General features: G+C 37.5%; 3 protein-coding genes across 3 annotated transcripts; 1 reads left to right on the forward strand and 2 right to left on the reverse strand.

Annotated features, from left to right (window-relative positions):
- Positions 1-2,748: 2,748 nt before the first annotated feature.
- Positions 2,749-10,430, reverse strand: LOC146157984 (glutamine--tRNA ligase-like). Its single transcript, XM_083383437.1, has 14 exons — positions 10,272-10,430; positions 9,472-9,723; positions 9,015-9,215; positions 8,424-8,642; positions 7,772-7,958; positions 7,450-7,637; positions 6,698-6,921; positions 6,339-6,420; positions 5,944-6,087; positions 5,692-5,777; positions 5,004-5,166; positions 4,396-4,607; positions 3,450-3,646; positions 2,749-3,040 (listed from the first exon to the last, which is right to left on the reverse strand). Exons 1-14 carry the CDS (start codon positions 10,380-10,382, stop codon positions 2,994-2,996), a joined length of 2,313 nt encoding a protein of 770 aa, XP_083239563.1. The 5' UTR covers positions 10,383-10,430; the 3' UTR covers positions 2,749-2,993.
- Positions 10,431-11,848: 1,418 nt separating this feature from the next.
- Positions 11,849-12,838, forward strand: LOC146157985 (sperm-associated antigen 1-like). The gene has a single exon (XM_083383612.1). It carries the CDS (start codon positions 11,849-11,851, stop codon positions 12,836-12,838), a length of 990 nt encoding a protein of 329 aa, XP_083239738.1.
- An 890-nt stretch (positions 12,839-13,728) lies between these two features.
- LOC146157986 (uncharacterized) lies at positions 13,729-17,836 on the reverse strand. The gene is made up of 4 exons (XM_083385510.1): positions 17,439-17,836; positions 16,532-16,629; positions 15,895-16,222; positions 13,729-14,915 (listed from the first exon to the last, which is right to left on the reverse strand). The coding sequence occupies exons 1-4, from the start codon at positions 17,730-17,732 to the stop codon at positions 14,664-14,666; spliced, it is 972 nt and encodes a 323-aa protein (XP_083241636.1). The 5' UTR covers positions 17,733-17,836; the 3' UTR covers positions 13,729-14,663.
- Positions 17,837-22,315: the final 4,479 nt, after the last annotated feature.

Here is a 22,315-nt window from a genome sequence, read left to right on the forward strand (position 1 = left end):
TTGTTCAAACGAGACAAGCAAAACCAAGTTTCAAGCAATCTATAGCAACATCACTTGCCGCCAACTTATGGGGCCGTGTGAAGGGCGGAGAGACAGGGTTTGTGGGAATGATCAGTGGATTTGTGAAGAGGGAACGCACACAAACTTGTCACAATGCAGTAACGGTAATTTCATTCCCACCAATTATCGTTGCGACCACCTACATATTAGTTGCAATGATGATCAAATCGAAAACGGGCTGGGATTTAAATGCTCGGGAACAGGCAGAAAGGAAATTTGTGTTTTACCGCAGATAAACATTTACGACGATGAACCTCAATGCGCTGATAAGTCCGATATATGCTTTGTTGATGGACAATTCATTTGCTTCTTGTGTTTGGACAAACGAATGGTTGTTTCTCAACAGCAAGTTTGTGACGGGGTGGCTGACTGCTATGATCTTTCCGATGAATGTTTGTGTGATGATCAAACAGTTTGCCATGATATCTTGGGCGACGCTAGACACACTTGCCCTCCCAACCAAATGCATTGCCAAAGTGAAACGGACTGCGTGGATATGGACAAAGTGCTGTGCAACCCAAAAGTCAGTTGTGTAGGAGAATCCAACACGAAATATTGTAGTCTATCTGAGGATGGAAGAAAGGGACATCACATGTATTGCCGACCCACATGGTTTTCACCTGCCTCAAGCTCCACGAAATGCGATGGCAGGCCTGAATGTTGGGGTATGGAAGATGAATGCAATGGTTGTGAGCCTCGACCTAAGTTCTGCGATATGAAGTGCATGGATAGGAGTGCTAGGTTTGGATTCGCATGTAAAGGGGTGAACATATCAACTTTTTCATGCGACGAACGTGGATTGTGCCCCAAGCGTCACGATTGCGCCAGTGGAGAGCTCACCAGCATCGATGTCAACAACCTTTGTGACGGAACAATAGACTGCGACGACGGATCGGACGAGGATACGACGCGATGCAGCGAAACGAGGTTTTACTGTCGCAATGGAAAGCCCCTGTCGGTCGACATCAACTTGGTTGAAGATGGATTTCCTCAATGTTCGGACGGAAGTGACGAATTGACGCCCATAAGTAAGAGAGGCTCTACATTTTAAAACATGCAGGAATTAAGCCAATATTTTTTACAGAGCCTTCATCTGGTTAATGGGGCTGGCATAGGAAATTTAGTCGTTAGTGAACGTTTGTTAAGATATTGTAATCAACTTTACAACAAAACGCGTGCATAGTTTAAGGTTTCTGCTGGGGCTTCACCTTACTTCTATAGGAATAAACGATCTACAATTATCGGAGAATTTTTGCTCGTTTGGCGCACTTTGACGCACAAAAAGCACTTGTAGCATTCTTTGGGGTTTTGTAAGTTAAAGCTACATTTTTCTCTTCGGGTACTATGCTTGTCATAACAATGCGCAAATCATATAAAGCTAGCACTTTAGATTTTCCCTATAAGATATTTTGGGATGGAAAACCCCGGTTCAAAAGTGCCGTTTACACCAATCAAAAATATCAGTTATAGGTCAGGGGTGGGCAACTTTTTGGCTCGAGAGCCGCATTCAGAATCCGAGTTCGTCCGAGGGCCGCACCAGAGTAGAATAGTAAATCTAACACTTGTGACGCGACAGGACGAAATCAGAAATTTCCATCGCAACGTAAAAGACAGTTTAGCAACCTACAGCCTGCTGGTGTATCGTACGGCAGCAACTGCACTGCCGCGAGAAATTAAAAATTGGTTTGCTTGACCGCGAAGCCGGCAAGGCTCCAATGTATGTAATTAAACTATTTAAGCAATTTTAAAATTATTTTTTTTTTATTGCTTCAGGCTTCCGCCGGCCGCACAGAAAATTGCCCTTAGTTTGCCCACCTCGAAATCAGTTACATTTGTAAATAACCTATTGCAAACCAGAATGTAATAAAGCTCAGACCGACCGTAATGGCTTTGCAATGAATTTTCAGAGTTGGGAAGCAATGTGCCGCCAACCCTTCCCATCGAAACCCAGACGTCTGGAAGGGATTCTACGAAACGTTAAGAGCTACTACAATGAAACTGAGATGCGATTGGTCTACTTATGATCGCTCGCAACTTGTACATACATTCATATATTACGTGCCGTGAAAGTGATAATTAATTTAAATGGCAAATATATATTATTGGACGCAATAATTTGGTAAATATTGGGTATCGTAATAAAACACCAAAGTGTCGTTGATCAGTATTAAGCAGAACTACCACTAATTAAACAATCGCTTCTGTTGTCCGTGCGATATTAATATTTATTTAAGAAGGTTTCAATTCGCCAATTTTGATTTCATCATATTACATAAATATGATTTTAAAATAAATAAAAGTCAGTTAAATTAAAATAAATTTTCATACTAACTCTGTCCTTATTTAATTGCTAAAGATGCACTCGCCAAAACGTGTGTGAGACTTTTTCGCAACGTGTTTTTTCATGCCGTTACCATTACGAAAGGCCGATGGTGTATTGTTTGTTTTCTTTATTTCGCAGTGTTTGTAAATATATAGATTTAGGAGCGAAACATTTTTCGAATATCGCGCACCAACAAAGTCTAAAAACACCACTAAATCATTGCCCTGTTGCGTTGTAGCCTACATGTAGATGGACTCGTAGCAAATCTACTACCCTGGATAATATTACGTCATCAATGTACGTCACTGGTGTCCAATAAGGCGCGACCGACGCCCACAGTTAGTAATTTGCCATCTTTTCAGGCTTGAACTCAAAGCCAGGGACCAACAAGTAGAAAGCAAAGAGCCAGACTTTTTACACCGGCAGAAATCTATATAAACCTAGACGCTTTTACAATCGCCATTTCCTTAAGACAAAACTTGGCAAAAAATACCATCACCGACAAAACGCTTCTTTATTACAAGAAATATCGAGCGCAACAAAGTTGCTTTCTTTCGCGCCTCCCTGTATGACGTCACAAACAGCATTGTTCGAGCAATGGAAGGTGCCCTTAAACTTTTCCGGGATCTTCTTTCAAGGAAATTGTCAGATTGAAAACTTTCTGCAGAAAAAAAAAACTCGTGGATTTAAAAAAATCGCGAAAGCTACTAAATGTCCAGGTGTTTTGTTTCACGTAATTGTTGTTGTACATCGGTGTTTATCAACCTTTTCTTCTAATATTAATCATAACATGAAGCTTTGGCGACTAATTATTATTTTTAATGAACTTTTAGTAAGTGAATAAAACATGGAAAAATAGCGTAAATCAGTGCGAATTTAATTAATATGAGCCAAGCCTTCCTATTGCTTTCGCGATATTCTTGAAATGTCTTGCTTATAAATTAAAAAAACTAAATTTATTAAAAATTCAAAAAGGTTCAAGGGTAAAACCATCATGGAAATACTACAAATGACGTAATACTGAAGTTATTTGAAAATATTACACAAGGAGAAAAGGTTTTTTGACTGACCTTTGACCCGGTCGAGTCGGGGTCGACGCAGAAGTAGCCGAGCCTCTCGAACTGGAACTTGTCGAAAACCCGCGCGTCACGCACCGACGACTCCACCCGCGCGTCACTGATGACGTCGAGCGAGTCGGGGTTACAGTCGGTCACGAAGCCGCCCGGGACTTCCCCCGGGTCCTCGGGGTTTTTGTGATTGAACCTGGAAACGAAACAAGATGGCGGTGGAGAGCTGTTCGAAAATTGGTGTCAACCTCGATGAAAGTTTAATATTTGCACAAAGTACGACCGGAAGCAGCTGTTTACTTATATTATGACGTCATCTCTGAAAACTTCATTTTCTCCCTAAACAAAAGTGGGGGGTACGCATTGTAAAAAGTTTTAAAACCCTCGCCAAAATAGAACAAAAAATGCAAATAAAACAATTTAATTTTTGCGAGACTTGATTTTTTATTTTTTTTTTAAGTTTTAATCTGCCCATGCTCAGGCCCAATGGTAAAAATAGAAATGTGAAAGTTGAAAAAATTCGGTGCGAAACAAACCAAAGCGACACAAAAAGATGCCGACTTTAAACGACATCAGTCGTTATTTGTATTACACATATGTCACGAACTCAGGACGTGTTTAATGTTAGCTTCTTTATAAAAAAAAATTAAGGAAATATTTTTGATTGGCCAATTTAACCTTAACTACAGCGGAATCAGATGTTAAAATATTAGGCTCCCGTACAAGCAGGGCCATATAGAAAAACACATGGACTGAGGTGAGGTTCGAACTCGTAACCCCGAAGACTTGAAATGCTACTCCAGATCCCTTTCTATCTGAAGTTGTTCGTATGAACAAAATGCAGCAGGCAACAGTGCTATGGTTGTCTCAATCACTGAACTAAAAAAATTAAAACAACAAAACCACCTAAGGCAAAGCGAACAAGAGGGGACTCCCCCGACTTACAAGCGCCTGTAAATGCGAACTTCGCAATCCAGGCTGCCCTCTGCCGACACCCAGTGGACGAAGGCCTTGGGTTTGGGCGCGCTTTCGACTGGATGGCAGGAAGCCAAGATCTCGTCGCCCGACACTCTGCGCTCGAAGCTGATGACGTAACCGGAGTGACGTAGGCCCACCGGCTGGTTGGTGGCGAACCTCTTGTAGTTCTTGTCGGCCACCTGATTGCGTCATCAGTGACGTTACAAAGCGGGCAAAAATACATTTCTATGCTACAGTTAAAAAAGCGAATGTGTTATTTTTGATTTTTATTGAATTGAGAGGTATTCACCCTTTCAAACGAGCTAGATCTTGCGCTTTTGCTTTTTGATTCAAAACAAATTTTGTGAGGTATAGGATTTTTAAGAAACAATAATTTAAATGAACAAATGGTTGCAGCTGTTTGCGTGGCGCCTCTCAAAAGCAATATACAGTTGGCTTACCTTGTAATGCAATATATGATTACAACTGTGGAGTGTAGCACATTGACTTCATAGTAAACAACTCTTACTGGACACTCTTAATAAAATATACTGACGAATTTTATCTTTTTTGATTTTACTATATACACTACTCACTTCTGTAAAGTCGTCGCGGTCGATGTAAATGCTGGGGGTGAACTTGAGGGGGCGCTTTCCCTTGCTCTCATCCGCCGGGAAGTCTGGTACGAGCAGGTCGACTCCGTCCGATGAGGGGAAGTTTGTGATGGTGACCTTGATGGGCCTGAGCACGGCCATTCGCCTGTAAAGTCGTTCCGGAAGAAACGATGAACGGACCAGTAGAGAAACACAGGCGAATTAACGTGGTTTTGGGACGAGGCCAAAATGAAATAATACTTAAATGGCCAGAATAAGGCTGTGCAAGTTTCGTTCGGAAGGAAACGCTCAACGATAAATTGTCTAACCAACGATTCCCGGACGAGTGATGGACCTCTATGGATGGCTTGGCTAAAATCTATGCACCCCCTAACGAAGCTGGTTGAACTACAGGGGTGGATGTAACTTTTTTGTTTTTTCGGGGAGTAAAACTTTAAAATATAACGTCACAAAGCCACGTCACAACAAACCATTAAGTAAGAGCACTTAGCAAAGCCTTGTTGCCCGTCAAACTCGTGTTAAATACTTAACAGACCAAGATTCGCATATAATGGCATTAATCAAGGTAGTTTTGCCAAATCAGAAGAGCCTTTAATCCGATTGAGTATTGCCGCAAGCACTGATCGGTTGCGCAGCTTGTTAGAGCCTTCGGCGCCCACAGCTCGCTCACCTTGGAGCGTTCAGGTTCAAGTTGGATCGGACGCAAGCTTCCAGCATTGGAGGTTCGAGCACGCACAAGTTGCCGGTCACGCCCACCTTCGAAATTAATGGAAAAAATGTCCAAAAGACTGAAGAGACTGTATTAAATCCATTTGTTTTACGAAAACGAGCGAAGTCAAGTAAGTCAATCAAAAACAATGATTTAAGTCATTAGTACAGTTTGTCGTTTTTAGCATATTCTAGTTTCACACTATTTTCTAACCTTGGCGCAGAAATGGTTGATGGCGTCGGCGGGGAATCCCCTCCTCCTGAGCGCAGTGAGCGTGAAGAGCCTTGGGTCGTCCCAGTCGCGCACCACTCCGCTCTCGATCAGCTTGCTGATCTTGCGCTTCGACACCACAGTGTACTGCAAACGCAAACAAAAATAACTGGCGCCTTACTTCGATGAATGACTCCTGATGAATGACTCCTACAAACACATATCCCATTACTCCAGCTCTTAAACCAAGAAACACATATCCAATTACTCCCAGCTCTTAAACCAAGTAACACATATCCAATTACTCCAAGCTCTTAAACCAAGAAACATATATCCAAAACTCTTAAATAAGCTATCGATAGAGCTAGTTGATAGTGCTGCAGCCACAAGCAAGCGACCTGCAGGTTGAGCCTCCCATATTCCCACTGGACCGGGCAGTAGACGTCCACGGCGTTGCACAACCAGTAGTAGCTCGAACGTCTGCACAAAACACGACCTCGATAATTGCCTTTTTTTATATAAATGGGACTACAAATATTCAACCAATATTGTAAAAATAGTTTTTTTTTCGATTTTTAATACTTGAGAAATCGTATTTTTTTAGATTTTTGTCCCATTTACTTTTTTACGCGATGTTTAATCATGGCAGCATGCTTATATTTAAATTCATGAGATTAGCGTAAAAAAGTGAAATAAAAGTCTCAAAAAAGCTGCCTGTGAAATCAAAACAAGGCCGATCGAGGTGCAGCGCCCCTACCTGGCCTGGAACTCTTTGGTGCAAAGCGAGTGCGTGATGTTCTCGATGCTGTCGCACAAGCAGTGGGTGAAGTCGTAGGTGGGGTAGACGCACCAGAGGTCCCCGGTGCGGTGGTGGGGGGTGAACTTAATGCGGTACGCCACCGGGTCCTGCTTGCCGTCCTCCATGGCCAGCTTCATCCGTAGCGTGGCCTGGCCCTCGTCCAGCTTGCCTTTTCGCATGTCCTGCCACAAAACGCGACTATGTCGGCAAAGTTGTGCTGGCGAGTCGATTCGAAACAATTCGAGTCCAGCTCCGACACCAAAGCTGTGTTCCGAGGTAGGAAATTTAGTAGACTCCCAAAACCAACACCAAAGCCCTGTATTCCACCCATGGACAGACTTAAAGAAGGGTGAATATAGTTCTATCCACTATTAGGGGTGTCAGGCTTCTAGTTAGAAAATATAGTAGAGTCAAGTGTACGGGTACAGCTCTATATTCCATAAAGTGGGGTATTTAATAAAGTACAATAAAGCAGAGCCCCAAATCCGACTCAGACACAAAAACTCTGTTCCACCCATTAACAGACTTTAAGAAGGGTGAATATAGATTTATCCACTCGGAAAGAGTCAAGTGTATGGTACAGCTCCATAATTCACCTGATAACAGAAATTAAATTAGTGTGGATATACCAATCAATAGGGGTGTCATGCAGCTCATAAACTCAAAAAGTCAGTTAAAAAGGTTTCAAACCACAGGTTTAGGAGATTCACCTCGAACAAGATTAGCGACTCCTCAACGGGTCTTTCCCTCCAGGGCGACGGGGGAGGCGACTTGCCCTTTATTTCATCGTACTTCTGGTGGCAGACATAAGCGAGGTCCTTCTTGATGAGGAGCACGGCCAGCTCGTACAACTGCTCGAAGTAGTCCGAGGCGTGCGTCACTTTGTATGGCTCGTAACCTGACCAAACAATTAACAGCAAATGAAAACTTGCATTAAATATAAAAAAGTATTTGTGTCAGTGCAAAAAGTACAAAACCAGGTAAAATCTGCACTGCTTTCAAAAGTTCTGTTTCCAAGCAAGGGCCACCCACCGAGCCAATTGACCATCGCCAGGATGCCGGTGAAGAACTTCTCTTCTTCTTTCTCTGGGTTTGTGTCGTCGTAGCGCAGAAAGCAGATGCCGTCGTTGGCTTTGGCGTAACCAAAGTTAAAGTTGATGGCCTTGGCGTGGCCGATGTGGAGAATACCGTTTGGCTCGGGAGGGAAACGGGTGCGAACCTGAACAAAAGTAAGGTTATAGTCGCTCAACTTTAAACGTGCAAGTCAGGTGACACACTGTTTTAAGTTAACGAAAAATCAAGATTTTAACACAATTTGTCGTTCCAAGTGCCACCTGGATCCATACTTTGAATTAGAAAAATACAACAAAAAACAACAAACAACACAATGATGTGTTTGTAACTTTTCATTCACTAAAAATCAATGCTTATAGGAGTGTTTTTTTAATTTACAACAAGTAGTGCGTTTTTTTGTTTTTTTTTATAGATCGCCTTAAACATAAAACAAACGTAGGTAGATTTAAACTTACACAACTTAAAACGATAGTATTTCTTTACAACCGGGGTTTTATTCAATAAAAGTTATGCCTAACAGTCCTTTTTGAAAATTTACACGAGGTAGTTCCATTTTACTTTATAATTTACACAAAGCCCTGAACATATTTCGTGCAATTAAAATGACTACCTGTCCGCCAGTTATTTTGAGGTGTTCCTGCAGCAACCTGGTCGTGTTGTCGTTAACCACGTAACCCTCTGTCGTGTAGTTTTCGCCGGGCTTGTGGAACTTGAGCGCCGCTCCCCGAAGCTGATCCAACAGACTCTGTTCCTCCTCGATTTCGACGTTCGACGACGACTTTATTTTGCTCTTCGCTGCGTCTCCTTTCGATTTGTCCTTTTTTTCTTTCTAAAAATAAACAAAAATTAAAATTTTCGAATTTATTGCTTTAATCAGTTGTCACAACTAATCGCTATGTAATTTCTGAATCTAAACATTTTAAAATCTTTTTGAGGAAATTCTAAATCACACTTAACTTTTTTTTTTTTTTTTTTTAATAAACTCTTAAAGATAGAAATACTGAAATTGAAAAAAAAAACTTAATCACTGTCAATTATTTTAAACCACTGTCAAACAATCAACAGAATTAGCTTTTAAAAGTGAAAAACAAATTCAAATGTTTTCAGTTAAAATATATATGATTGCGTTACAAACAGACAGTCCTACAACAAGATCACAAACAAGTTAAAACTTTTCAAAGAAGAACAAAGCAATACATACCTTAACTTTGGCGACTGGGGCCAGATCTGCTTCAGTTTTTGGCCCCAAAAGGTCGAGAATCTGCATGTCCAGTTCGCTTTTGACGATTTTCCCGTCAGCAAATTTCAGTTTGGCTCGAACCTGGCCTAGCAGCCTGCCCATGTTGTAGCGGTAACGTTGCGCAATTATATCAGCCTTGCTTTCCTGGATAGCACTCTCAATCTAAACAAAAATAAAAAGGTCCTTTTAGCGACGAAATATTTCCACATTTTAAAAAGTTCTACGAAAAAATTAAAGTTGATTCAACTATGGAGTAAAATAAACTTTATGGGACCTGCAAAACGTGCCTGTAATAACATATATATATTGTAGCGGTTTGATTTGGTTGTTTCATCGACTTCAGCAATTTCACATGAGTTTTTTTGTTTTTAGCAACCAAACATTTTTGCATTTTAAAAGACTTTCCACTAAAACTTACCACTTCTTCTATTTCTTCAGGGGTTACAACCACCCCAACCCCACAATATTTGGAAAACTCAACGTCACAGACTGGGGTTTGTGGGTTCTTCTTAAGGTATTCAAGCGCGCAGCTCAACTGAGTTTCGTTACTTATCATTTTGTCGCTGATATATTCAACCAACAGCGACAAATGTGCTGGGTCCTTTGTACGAGTCGAGATTTGGTACAACAGACTTCCGATGCTTTTGTCGATGACAACACGCTTTTTTGCCTGAAACGGAGAATATTATTATTAATAGAGATGTCTGATACTTGAGATTTTATTCTGACACTGACATTATTGAACAAACCGTATCATGATCTTATCAAATGGACATTATTCTTTGGTCAAATAAGCAAAACACAAAATGATCAGTGCAATTTTGATATTGGATTGCAAGCCATGGTTTAAAGCATAAATTAAATTAATATAGAATCCAAACCAATATGTCCCTAGTTTGGACGAATAGATACTCTACTACTTGGCGTCGGACATCAAATCCGATATCACCAGACTTCGCTTATTATTAGTGGCAATTTTCTTATTTCTACTTGCTTTTCCTAAATCTTATTAATTTTTTTTATTTTTTTTTGCTTTTCCTAATCTTATTAAATAATAATCTATGTGAATGTGCAGACGTTTTAAATGATGAAATTATTTTAAATTAGTATTTATTCATTTTGATTCTAAAAGGATTGTAAGATTTAGCTTAATACACAAACAAATTACACATTAAATCAAAATAAATGTATATATATATTTTGTATGTTGAACTTTACCATAGAAATCGCATCTTGGAATGTAGCAGAAACCACTTTGTTTTTAATCGTTTCTTTGGCTTTTTGTTCTGTTAATCCAACCTCACAGAATAATCCAATTAAATCAGTCATTATCTTAATCAAGACAATAAATATATATATATGTATAGAACACCTATAAAAGTCTAAAATCATTCATTAAATTCAATGGTTTAAAGTGCCTTATATATTTGTTGAATACTTCCTGCCAAAAATTTGGTTGAAGTCAATCTTGGAAAAGTATTGCCAGATTTTATATTTTTTGTATTCTTTCCCACGATTAAGCATCCTCAACGAATTCCGTAAATATCCAACAGAATAGGGATGTTGGTCTAGAATCCCAAGACATTTTTGTCTGGGGGTTTACATTGCTAACACTATTTTAGTTTTCTAGACCAGCACCCAAATCGACATATAACTAACGGGTGCAAGCGTAAAATAGCAATCTGGGCAAATAGCCTGACCTAGAGGCACAAAAAGGCTATGGCCATCTACTGTACCTAAGCAAAAAACGCCGGAACCAACTAATTTTTAACGGTTTTCCTTAAAATCAGCTAAAAAAAAAGCTTTTATTCGTCTAATGACCGCTGAAGGGTCCACAACCGGCACACCCCCTGTTTTTAAGATGCATTACGTAGTTAAGCAATAATGATGATGACATGTGTGTTAAATAGACGCCGCATAGAATCCTTACATATTTACCGACGCTGGATTAAAATCGTTTTCCTTGCTTCAATAAAACACGCAAAAGTTTGTTTGCCTAGTAAAATTTTGGTGTTGGTAAAATTTATAGTGGCTGACTGAACACACAATTTATTACTAGTTGTAGGTTTGTTTCTGACATTTACTTTAATAACAAAAGTTGGGCCTGGTTAAAAACATTGAGAAACACTCTTTACACAGTTACGCTCCGTTGCGTTAAATCGTTAAAAACAAACAATTTTACAATTTGGTCGACATTTATTAATTTAGTCATTCTAAAAAACTAGTTTTCTACTGTGTCCTATATCCTCCTTGCGTTTAATATCGAATTTTATGTTTGCTTTTAATTTCTCCCATTTTTTTTGTAATACATTGTTATAGTTTGTTTACAAAACGCAGTATTATCAAATATTGAGATGAATAATAATCGAATTTTATAAAAAGTCAACCCAGTCATTTGACTCCATTTAATTTCAACCCAGTCATTTAATTCTATGACATATGTCAAGTCATTTGTCCAAAATTCTTAAAACAGGTAAAGTAATTTTACCTCAAAGCCCCAAAAGGCGCGTCAGTTGAAAACCCTGATATCAAAGTTACATCTTAGTTCAATTTGAAATTGCATGCTTTTGGTTGAATGAAGAAAGACATAATTTTGCTTTGTTTGGTGATTGAAAGAAAAGTCCATGACCCATAAATATGTGATGTTATAAAAAAAGTAAAATACAGCTGAAAAATTCGACTTCGTGCAAATGACACATATTTGTAAATTGCTTTCTGAAAAGTGTACAATGTATCATAGTACACATTATCTAACATTTTTTGCAGATAAACAGAAATAGGAAATTGCCATAAGTATGTCAGACATGATACCTGAGGCAAAACCCTCGCCTGAAAATGAACAAGAGGAGGTAAAAACACGTCAGGAGCGTTGCGACGAATTCGAACAAATGGGAAACAAATTCAAGGAAGAAGGCAACTGGAAAGAAGCAGTTAAAGAGTTCACTAAGTGCATAAAACTTAATTTACCAACGGAAGCAATTTATGAGAACCGGGCGCTCTGTTATCTGGAACTAGACAATGTATTGGCAGCAGACCACGACTTCACCGAGGTGTTAAAGATCAATCCGAACCACGAGGTGGCGCTAACAAAGAGGTGGAAGATGCGCGACGGCTTGAACCTCAGGAAAGATGCTCTAGTGGACCTTAAAAAGCTCGTCGAAGTCGGCTCAAAAGACCAAAAAGAAATGGAAGCGGAATGCGACAAGCTGGAGGCTATTATAAACAAAATGGAAAGATTCAAGAAAAAAATCACAGATGAGAGCATTGAACGACGGAGGACTTCAAGTGATGATGAGGATGAAGGTCCTCTGAGTCAAGAACAGGAGGAGGTTGCTGATTATGTGTCTCCTGAAGTCGAGCTTACAGATGAAGATCGTTCTCCCATCGGTTCTCCGTTCGAGTTTGGCTGGTATTGGAACAGCGTTCATCCAACTTACAACATCAAGGCGTACAAGCGAATCTTGGACCGAATACCATCCGAAGACATCACCAAACTTGTGAGCAATAAGATCACCGATCATATGATCAGAGTCTTCATGAAGATCGCGATCCTTATGCTGAAACAGAGCGATTGTGCTGAGGACGTGACTCGAGCCCACGCTTTGCTGAATGAACTCTCTAAAGTTCAAAGGTTCGAAATGGCGGCCATGTTCCTGAGCTCAGACAACAACAAACTCTCTGGAGAAGTCTTTCAACTTCTCGAGGATGCTCTTCAAAGATATCCAGAGGTTGTTACATGGAAGAGCGAAGAGCAGGAAATCTTGAAAGCTAGTTACATGTCGTAGGCAGGAACTTCATATAAATGTGTCCCAATGACAAATAGTTACAAAAACAATTATAGTTTTTTGGAATACTTGTACTTTTTTTCTGGATTGAATAATTCCGGACACCATGTAAGATATATGAGTTATCCCTATAAAATAAACATTTATACAAGAACAAATGCCTAAAATAGTTCCTACTTCTATCCCTACTGGTGCCTCAATTAAAAAAAAGTTTGCATTTAAAATAAGTTTTGGGTATTTAAGATTCTTGGTTTCGCTTGAAGTTAAAGCAAGGATAATATTTTAAATGTTTTGTCGTTTTTCTGTATGACGTTGTTAATTTCTTTGCTTTTATTGTCGATTTTTGTACAGTCAGTTACACTGTAATAGGTTAGTTTAAAAAAATTAATTTATCCTTTCTTGAGAATTCTTGCATTGTATCTTTTCAATCTTCAATTGTTGTTTTATTACTAAGTTTGTATATTTCATATTGATTCCAATATTCCATAGTGTTCTCTCTATGCCTTTTCCATTAAATCCTTTTTGTTTCCTAATAGTAAGATGATTGCTGTCTATAAATCGCACTTACCCAGGAAATAACACCAATTTGGTTCTGTTTAATAAATGTGTTTTGAAATTAAATATAAGTGTGATTAATTTTCTTTTAGCATTTTTAAATACTTGAAGAGGTTGAGGTCTTAATATTTCTCCAAAGCCATTGCTTGGGTTGAACATGTTTATTATAGTTTTTCTAAGTAGTTTTAAAAAGATTATTTTGAGTCACATAATGGTAAGATAATAATAACAGCTATAGTCCTTAATTAGTAATTCATTTACAAACAGCTTGTTCAACATAAATAAAAGATTTTTTTTATTAAAAACATGTTACAAAACAAAAACTTGGTGGCGATTTAAAAAACGATTACAAAAATACAAAATTGCATAGAAAAATGGCCGAAGTATTATTATTGTAACATTCACTTGCTGCACCTTACTGTAACAACAACTGGAGTGGTTATTTTAAAATAGTTTCATATTTTGATCATCATTTCAAATCACTGATTCCCAAACACCAGTCGCATATTTTTTCTCTTCGCATCTAGCTTTTTGCCAAGATACATTTAATTTTGAACGACAATCATTAGTTGTTAGTTCCAGTAAAGTTTAGTAACATGTTGCATTATTAACAGATGTATAACTGTCACATGGTTTAAGACTTTTATAAATTTAATATAGATATAAATGGATTCCATTTGTTGTTTGAGTTGTGCCCTGTTTTATAAAGATTCGGTGTTAAAAGGCCTAAATTTTTATAATCATCATATTTGGGTAAAATCCATAAATATTTAAAATTTGCCTGAACCCCAAGTATAATAAGCTTGTGAATTACTTGTTTACTTAAAAATAAAACAGAATCCACATCAAATTTAATTTCCCGGGTATTAAATTGCATAATTGAAAAATATTTTAGCAAAGCACAAATATTCACAGTGGTGAAAAAGACACAAAAGGCTTTTATTCGTTTGTCAAGGCAAAAATCATGTGAAAGTAGAAAGTCACTTAAAAAATATTAAAGTTTAAAATATCAAACAATGTTACTTAAAAAATAATAATTATGGCTCCCAAATTATGAAAATCTAAAAAACACTCAATAAAAATTATGGCTGAGGTTTTAGTGAGACAGATCAAAGCCATAAAGAGTTTTCAAAAACTAATATGAAATTCTGACAAAAAACATTAAAAAATTGTTTAGGGGTGCAAAATATTTTTTCATTGAAAAAATGATTTTTAATGGGGTAGATCACCTGCCACAGAAACGGAACTTCCTTTTCACCCCACTTGCTTCTCATCGGAGTTGCTCGTCGAGCGTCGCGCAAAGCTCATCCAGTGTCGTATCCATGGCAACTCGGAGAACAATTTTCCGCTTAAACCACTGCAGGGTTGCGCAACCGGGGAAAACCCGGCTTCTCATCTCGAGCGATTTGCCGATGAGAACATCGAGGATTGCTCGGTCAACAACGGACTGCATTACTGACACCGGAGGGCGGGGGAGCAGGGTTTGCAGACTCGCTCCGTCAAGCACAAGGTCCGATGCTCGCTAGACCATGCAAAAACTACTGTGACATCACAGACACATGCATCTACATGCTTAAGGTGTGGTGTTAATCAAAAGTGGTTTCTTATCAAGTCTGCATTTCATGGTATTTCAAAAATGTAGTTCCAAATCATCAAGTGTGTAATTCTGTTTTATGCACATGTGAGGTTCGCAATGCTGTCACATTTAACCAAAAAATACAAAAATATGCACAATTTCTGGAATTTAGCTCTGATTTACTTATGAGGTATGTGCACAAATTGCAAAATCTGGGTGTTCCCTGCCACAGAATGCAGACTGGCCCCTTAGTGTTGTAAACAAGTCATTTTAAAACAAATTTTATTTAATTCCAAGCAAAACATTGCAAGAAAACCTAAAGGACCAAACAAACAATGTGCCGCAAATAAAAAAATGTTTGAATTTGATATAAATACCTGATTAAAAATCCATTATATTAAACCAGTAAATTCAAGGTCAAGTCATTTTGTCTAAATTACTTCTATGATTGCAAGTTTGTTAAAATTGCTCCAATCCTAGAAAATTTTTAAGTGCGAGCGCTAAATAATCAGTGACATAAACTTTATCAAAAGCAATTAGTTTTAGAAGAAATGGTGACTAAGGTGAAGGTTTATACTCCACAATAACAATAAGTTTAGCGACCATTTCTAAGGTTAGAAAAAGGTACACCGTGATCAAAGTCATGCAACTAAGTTAAGTGTGAGGTGAATATTTTATTAGCCACCAAATTTAAGGCCAAAAAAAAAACGTTTTAATTCAGTGTGTTTCATAAAACTTATTCATATTTAAATGCCCTAGCTTTTGATATTTTTTTATGAACTTTTTATTTATATATTAAAGTTTTATTGTAAAATATTCTGCCAAAGCATTTTCTGAGGTTTTAAATTATAATCTGGTCTTACATGATAATTTATGCTAAAACCTAAAAAAACATAGTATATTAGAATAAAGCATTATGACAAACCTTGGTAATTTGTTTGTATTGCGAGAATGCGACTCTGGCTCCATAATGCATCAAAACCTCGCTGATAAGTGCCGACGTTTCTTCGTAAACAAACTCGTGAATGATCGACAAGCAAATTTCGCCACACAGACAAACATCGATGACATCTTCAGCAATTTCTTGCAAAACTTCCATCTCCAGACTTTTAAATATTTCAACCGCAAGTTGATTTTCTTCCGATGTTTGTCGGTGACTTGAAATGATATCGTCAAAATATCCGACCACACTTTGACGACACTCAACTGACACGACCTCACCCAATATATCCTGGAAAATGACCTTGGACAACCTGGAACAATACATAAATGACCTTGAATATGGTGTGATAGCAAAACGATCAAATATGAAAATATCTTTGTTGTACTTTAATATCCTTACTTCATAGTTATCACCTATCCATTACATATTAATTTAAATATGTGAACATATGGTTAATTTATTTACCAATTTATACTTACTAAAAGAACTGGCATTTGTTCTTGATAATTGTACCACTATATATTTAGTTAGTTCTTGTGGGTTTTTGCTTAACAAAAAGTGCATGGGGCTACCTTGAAAAATTTTACAAAATATATCTTGTTTATTGTTGATTTAATACCTTTCCATCTCATCTTTCCTTCTCCTAGCATGTTGTTTAAGAGCTCGTGGTGAAGGTTTCACGCCAAATGAAATAGTTTCCTCAAGCAGGTCAAGTGCCTGACAAAAATAAAAATCAAACTCACTACTATTGTTCAAATATCGGCCTGTTTATATGAAATTACACTTACAAGTTTCAAATAATTCGGCTGTGTAAATTACAGTTAGGAATTTATTACCAAAGTATTAAAAAATAAGTTCAGTAGATAACAATGGAAAGAGTCTCAAAATGCATGTTTTTACACAAAACTTTAATTTGGAAAATTGTTAATTTGATTAAAATTGTATAACAAATCTTCCGTAACCACTCGATAATAATACTATAAGAACCTCAAATCACTTTACCAGAACTGGAAAGATATGTTGTAATATAAAACCTAATTGGTTTTCAATTGATCATAAAATTGCACATAACTCAGTCACAAAAGCAGGGCATCCAACATGCAGCATCTGTGCTAAATATGGCATGCGAAGTAATAAAAAATGGCATGCAAACCCCCAGAAATACCAAACTTGTCATGAGAAAAATTGTTATGAGGTGAGAAGAAGCATAAGTCAGCTCACCGATGGACACTTAGATGCAGTAATGCGCATTACTACTACACCGCTTAAGGCCAATCTATTTTCATAGTTGGGAGGAAAACAAACGTTTGCAAAGCAGTTTGTCAAATTATGAATGGTTTGCTTGGTTAAATAATAAAATGTTTTTCATGTGTAAATAAACGTTTTTATTATTGTAAAATAGCACTTTTAAGATCAAATTAGTTACAAAACTTAAGCACTGGAAGAATTTATAGGATAAAAATTGGCACGCTGGCATGTTTGAGTTGGACACCCCTGAACTAGAGCGAGCATGTTCTTATGTTCACCTCTTCAGTAACAACTTCTTCCAACATTGCTTGTGCTTCTCTCCGAAGTTCATCGTCACTGAAATAAACCTTTGTGTGATAATGCAGCGCACTCTGGTGGATCGGGGGTAGAAACGAAAACCCAAAGTTGGGGAAGGAATTTTTCGCAAGGGTTCCATCGTGTGGCTGCCTTATTTGCGGGAAAGGGTACAGAGGAACCAAACCTAAAGGCTGTGCACCGTCTGGGGGAGATTGCGCAATAAGGGAAGATGATTGCGCAAGGTCTGGAAGAGATTGTTTGTCACCTTCAGACATCACTTTTTATTCAAAGCTGTTTTCGTGAATGACAAAAAGTGCGGGTAACTTATATGATTTCCTGCATTCATAAAACTCAGATGTAATTAATTTTAATGAACAATGAATTGTGTTAAATCTGAAGATAAGACAATTACAGGTAAAATACAAGTCACGAAATAAGCTACAGTCAAGAAATACAAGTGCGGTATGATAATAAATTGCAAAGCCAAAAAGGTCGAGTAGATCGACATCATCTTGATTGTAGTTTTGATACGAGCTTGTATCATCTTTAGTTAATGTGACTGAGAAGCATTTGAAGCATCACTTATAAGAGATTGGACGCACATAACTTAGCACCTTCAGGTGTTGAACAGGTACAGCGGTAACTGCGTCCCATCTCGTATAAGTGATACTTGAAATGCTTCTCAGTCACATTAACTAAAGATGATACAAGCTCGTATCAAAACTACAATCAAGATGATGTCAATCTACTCGACCTTTTTGGCTTTGCAATTTATTATCAAGCTACATTACAGATCCGTGGATAGTGTACACAAGTGCAGTAGTTATTGTCTATTGTGTTGGCTCGTGAATAGATGCAACTGCATTAAAGTCAAAAAGTAGCTTCGGTCGTCAACTACAACGCGTATCAACAATACTAACAACCTTAATTCCATCATGGTTTCACTTCACACACCTGAGATTCGAAATGCTACCACAAATCTTTTTCCGTAATTTAGGTGAATAGTTTGATAATATACGGGTGCATATTGCAGTAGCATTGAAATGTGTTTTTTTTTTTAAAACAATTTGTGGGTAGGATATAAAAGAGTAGGGTATTTACCAAGAGTTTCGTAAAACGTACAAACACAGAAAACAAAATATTTGTATTTTTTAAATCTTAAAAATATTTTGGCTATGGATTAACGTTAGTCAGCGAATATTTTATCTTCGTTGCGCTTGGTCGCTTATGAGTCATCATAAAATATAAAAACGTTCACCTTTTCACTCTAGAAAAAACAACAGTTACCGTACGTTAAAAGCAATGTGCTAAATTACATTACAGAGTAGTACCGTTAATTTTATAGTATTATCGCTCAAACTGTGGCCAATAAAGTTTAAGATGTCCGCGCAACATCTTTAAATACATTTTAATAAATTATTTTAGTTACAACCAGGGAGTGGAACCGTTTGACTTCTCCGGTTCATGTCTGGGTTCGGTTTTGAGCAATTTAAAAGTTCCGGTTCAGCTCCGGTTCGACTAAATTTATTTTCCAAACCGGTGTCTAAAGTTCCGGTTCGGATACAATATTTATTGCGTTAAATCTAAAAATGTGGGTCAATAAATATAAAGAATAATATTGAATTGCAACTCGTATTTAAAGTGTTGCGTGTCGTATGAAAAAAACAAGCAGCTAAGTATTGAAATATCTGAAAAATTAAAAATCAACGTTTTATTTAATCAGTATTACTTTTTATAAAATTTCAAACATGGCATAACTTGAATCGGTAAAATATAAGTTGTGGCGTCATGCTGGAGTGGATCGCTTTTATTGACAGATTCAGGTTTATTTAAAATATTCGGTTCAGTGCCGGTTCGGCTCGGCTCCTTACAATCTTACAGAAAGCTGTTTAGGCACGGTTACAATTGGGGAAAATTTAGCCCAAACCGGTTCATAAAGTTCCGGTTCGGTTCCGGTTTGACTCCCTGATTACAACACATTATATTCATTGAATTATATTAATAATACTTTATTAGAAACTTATTTACAGTAAGTAGTGTGTAAATGTATAGATTATTTATCAGCACTATTTTTTGGCCATCTTTGTTCAACTTAAATTTTTAGTATTAACTTTGACAATTTGAATTCGTGGCATTAATGTACCACTTTACAAATGTACCAAATCCGCATCTGTTAAGTTTGTGGCCCTGTTTATAAACTTAAAACGCAATCATTTTTTAATAATGTAATTTTCCACATTTAGCCTACTTTAAATGCCGGAAAGCGTAAAATATATTTTATTATTTTTGCCGGTAAGTGACGCTAGAGATGCGAACAGTAACAGTAAACAAATTAATCGCTTTAACCTACCCACCAATTCTATTAAGGCGTTCAACTGAAAAAAAAAGAAATTTTGTGTTGAATATTCTCATTCAACCCTGTTTTTATAATACGTTTTAACGTGCGGCTTTTAGTTCATCCTGTTGTGTTCTCGTCTCACAAAACACTAAAAAGTAAAAGAAAATGTACAGTTAACGTCAACCACGGAAAAGCTCAGAACTACCTGCTTGTAAAAAATAGACGATTTATGTTGTAAAGCGTTCTAAGTTTGGAAAAAACAAACGGTGACCAAAAAAACTATGTATATTTTGTAAAGTAAAAGCAGCAGGAGATTAAGCGTTACGGCCAGGATTTATTTAAATAACCCAACACTTTGAGCAGGACTACAGTTGACTCGGGACTCGAACTTATTTTCTCGACTGGATTTTAGTTGTTTGGCGGGCTCTGCTGCCAGCAGGTCGCAAAAAAATTCGGGAACGGAAAAACTACTAAAAATAACGCTTAACACTGACTGACTTCTTAGGCAATGCATTAATTGGACAATATGACAGTCAGTAAACGACAAACTGAAACCAACACTTAGCACACGCATTGTTCATTATGACAAGAAAAATATGGCTCAGGATAAGCAGCCTGATGTCCGATACACGGCCGTTCATTTCGATGCCTGAAATTTTGGACAAGAAGTACGACACGATTGCAAATTACGTCAATGCTATAAGGTCAAATCAGCCAAATAACTCACTTTTAATAGGTTATGTCGAAAACATATTCTTTTTAAATCGGTGAGAAAACATAAATAGTCGTAACATATATTTGAAGAAATTAACGTCCAACGAATCGTTCATTGTTAGCAAGTCTCTTTCCAAAAACCGTTTTAAAATAAAGTTGACTTTACAAACTTTAACTAAAATCTTGGGCGATTTTACAGCGAAAAGCGAAAAGTCCCTCAATTGAAATGCAACAAGTTTCTTGACCGCGCCCAACTAAAGGAGAGAAATTGATAATTTGAAAACAATTTCGAGCCGGTCCGCCTAATTTTTCGCCCATTTCACCTCATTATCTCATCACAAACAATTTGTCGGCCGCGCGAAGCCTTTATTCTTACATCACAATGTCATTTCACCCGAAGCTATTGTTGTGGCGCGATCTTTGAATCGCGTTAATTCGAAGGTAATTTCACGCCCGAGTGACCACGAGCGGTATTTTCATATTTTTGTGAATTATTGATGAAAAATCTTCGTTTGAAGTTGCTGCTATTCTTGGGAATGTTTTGTGGGAAAAGTTTAAATTGTTCTATTGACGAATTCATTCGTGTATGGCGGGGGTGTCCAACTCAAACATGCCGACGTGCCATTTTTTATTTTATAACTTCTTACCGTGCCAAAGTTTCGTAACTAATTCTTTCTAACATTAAAAGCGCTTTTTTACAAAAAATAAAACTGCTTCTTTGCCAACGTTTGTTTTTAGCGAAATTCTGAAGATAGATAAATACGCATTACTGCATCTAACACTTAAATCGAAAATGTTTCTCGGAATATTGCTTTAGTGGAAAAATATCAAACCAACTGATTTTCGATTTATTTTGTACTTTTAATGTTTATCATTGATGCGCAACCAGGATCGTTTGTTTTCACCATTCGGATTCAGGCAGTGTGTGTTATTCGAAAGAAAATTGTGATGTATGTGAAAATGTTTAAATACTTAATAAATCGAACAAACAGCTCCTTTGTTAATTGTAATTCTTTACCGACGTTTTACAATTACCAAGGGAGCTGATTTTTTATTCTTATTATTATGCCTGGTGGCCTGGTAACAGTTTATATATGTTTCAATACTTTTTCTGAGCGAAAATTTTTTCAAATGCGCGCAAAATTTGTTTTTACAACTTGTAGTGACTTTGCCAGGAGCTTCTTTTAAACCCCCTGGTGCTTGCGGCCCCTCAGAAACACACAGAGACACAGAGATTCCCCCAATTCTCATGTTTTGAATGATTAATCCCTCCAATCAAGATCCACTGGTTCAAGCGCTTATGCTTATTTTCCGCCCGGTCAACGTAAGACCACATTTGAGCGACTCTAATTGCGCAAGATATCTCGCGCATCGATTATTACGTCATAACGCCCAGCGAATTGGACTTCCGCCAATGCCTTAGGGAGATCCCCTTAATGAGCGGATTAAGCAGTTAATTGTTCGAAATGAGGAGAACCTTTGCAGAGAATCCCAATTAATGTGGTTATAACAAGCAGGGGGTGGTTAGCGGAAATAACTCAAACAGCTTTGACTTGTGGCCAGTGTTTCCCCTAAGGTGCGCAAATACACAGCACCAGTTTGCTTCTAGCTCGATCAAGATTTCAGCCTCCACTAACCTTAGAAAAGCACGCACGGAGTGTATCGGATTCATGACTTTCATTTTATACTGAAAAGTTACTCGTAAAAAATGATAAACTGTCTTCTTGGGTAAAAAATAGAAAATTTATTACAAGCTTCCTAACAAACCTTGACAAACCTTATAAGCATTACTTAAGCACAAAGCCA

The sequence above is a fragment of the Ascidiella aspersa genome, chromosome 3 (assembly GCF_963924565.1).
Source record: "Ascidiella aspersa chromosome 3, kaAscAspe10.2, whole genome shotgun sequence".
NCBI classification, from domain to species: domain Eukaryota; kingdom Metazoa; phylum Chordata; class Ascidiacea; order Phlebobranchia; family Ascidiidae; genus Ascidiella; species Ascidiella aspersa.

Coding starts and splice junctions, on each gene's coding strand:
- LOC146157984 (XM_083383437.1), bottom strand. CDS start 10,382: ATGACTGATTTAATTGGATTATTCTGTGAGGTTGGATTAACAGAACAA. Junction 6,088..6,338: donor ATGGGAGGCTCAACCTGCAG/GTCGCTTGCTTG, acceptor TTGCGTTTGCAG/TACACTGTGGTGTCGAAGCG. Junction 5,167..5,691: donor TTGAACCTGAACGCTCCAAG/GTGAGCGAGCTG, acceptor ACGACTTTACAG/GCGAATGGCCGTGCTCAGGC.
- LOC146157985 (XM_083383612.1), top strand. CDS start 11,849: ATGTCAGACATGATACCTGAGGCAAAACCCTCGCCTGAAAATGAACAA.
- LOC146157986 (XM_083385510.1), bottom strand. CDS start 17,732: ATGTCTGAAGGTGACAAACAATCTCTTCCAGACCTTGCGCAATCATCT. Junction 16,223..16,531: donor AGGAAAGATGAGATGGAAAG/GTATTAAATCAA, acceptor GTATTGTTCCAG/GTTGTCCAAGGTCATTTTCC. Junction 14,916..15,894: donor AATACAAACAAATTACCAAG/GTTTGTCATAAT, acceptor TGCATGGTCTAG/CGAGCATCGGACCTTGTGCT.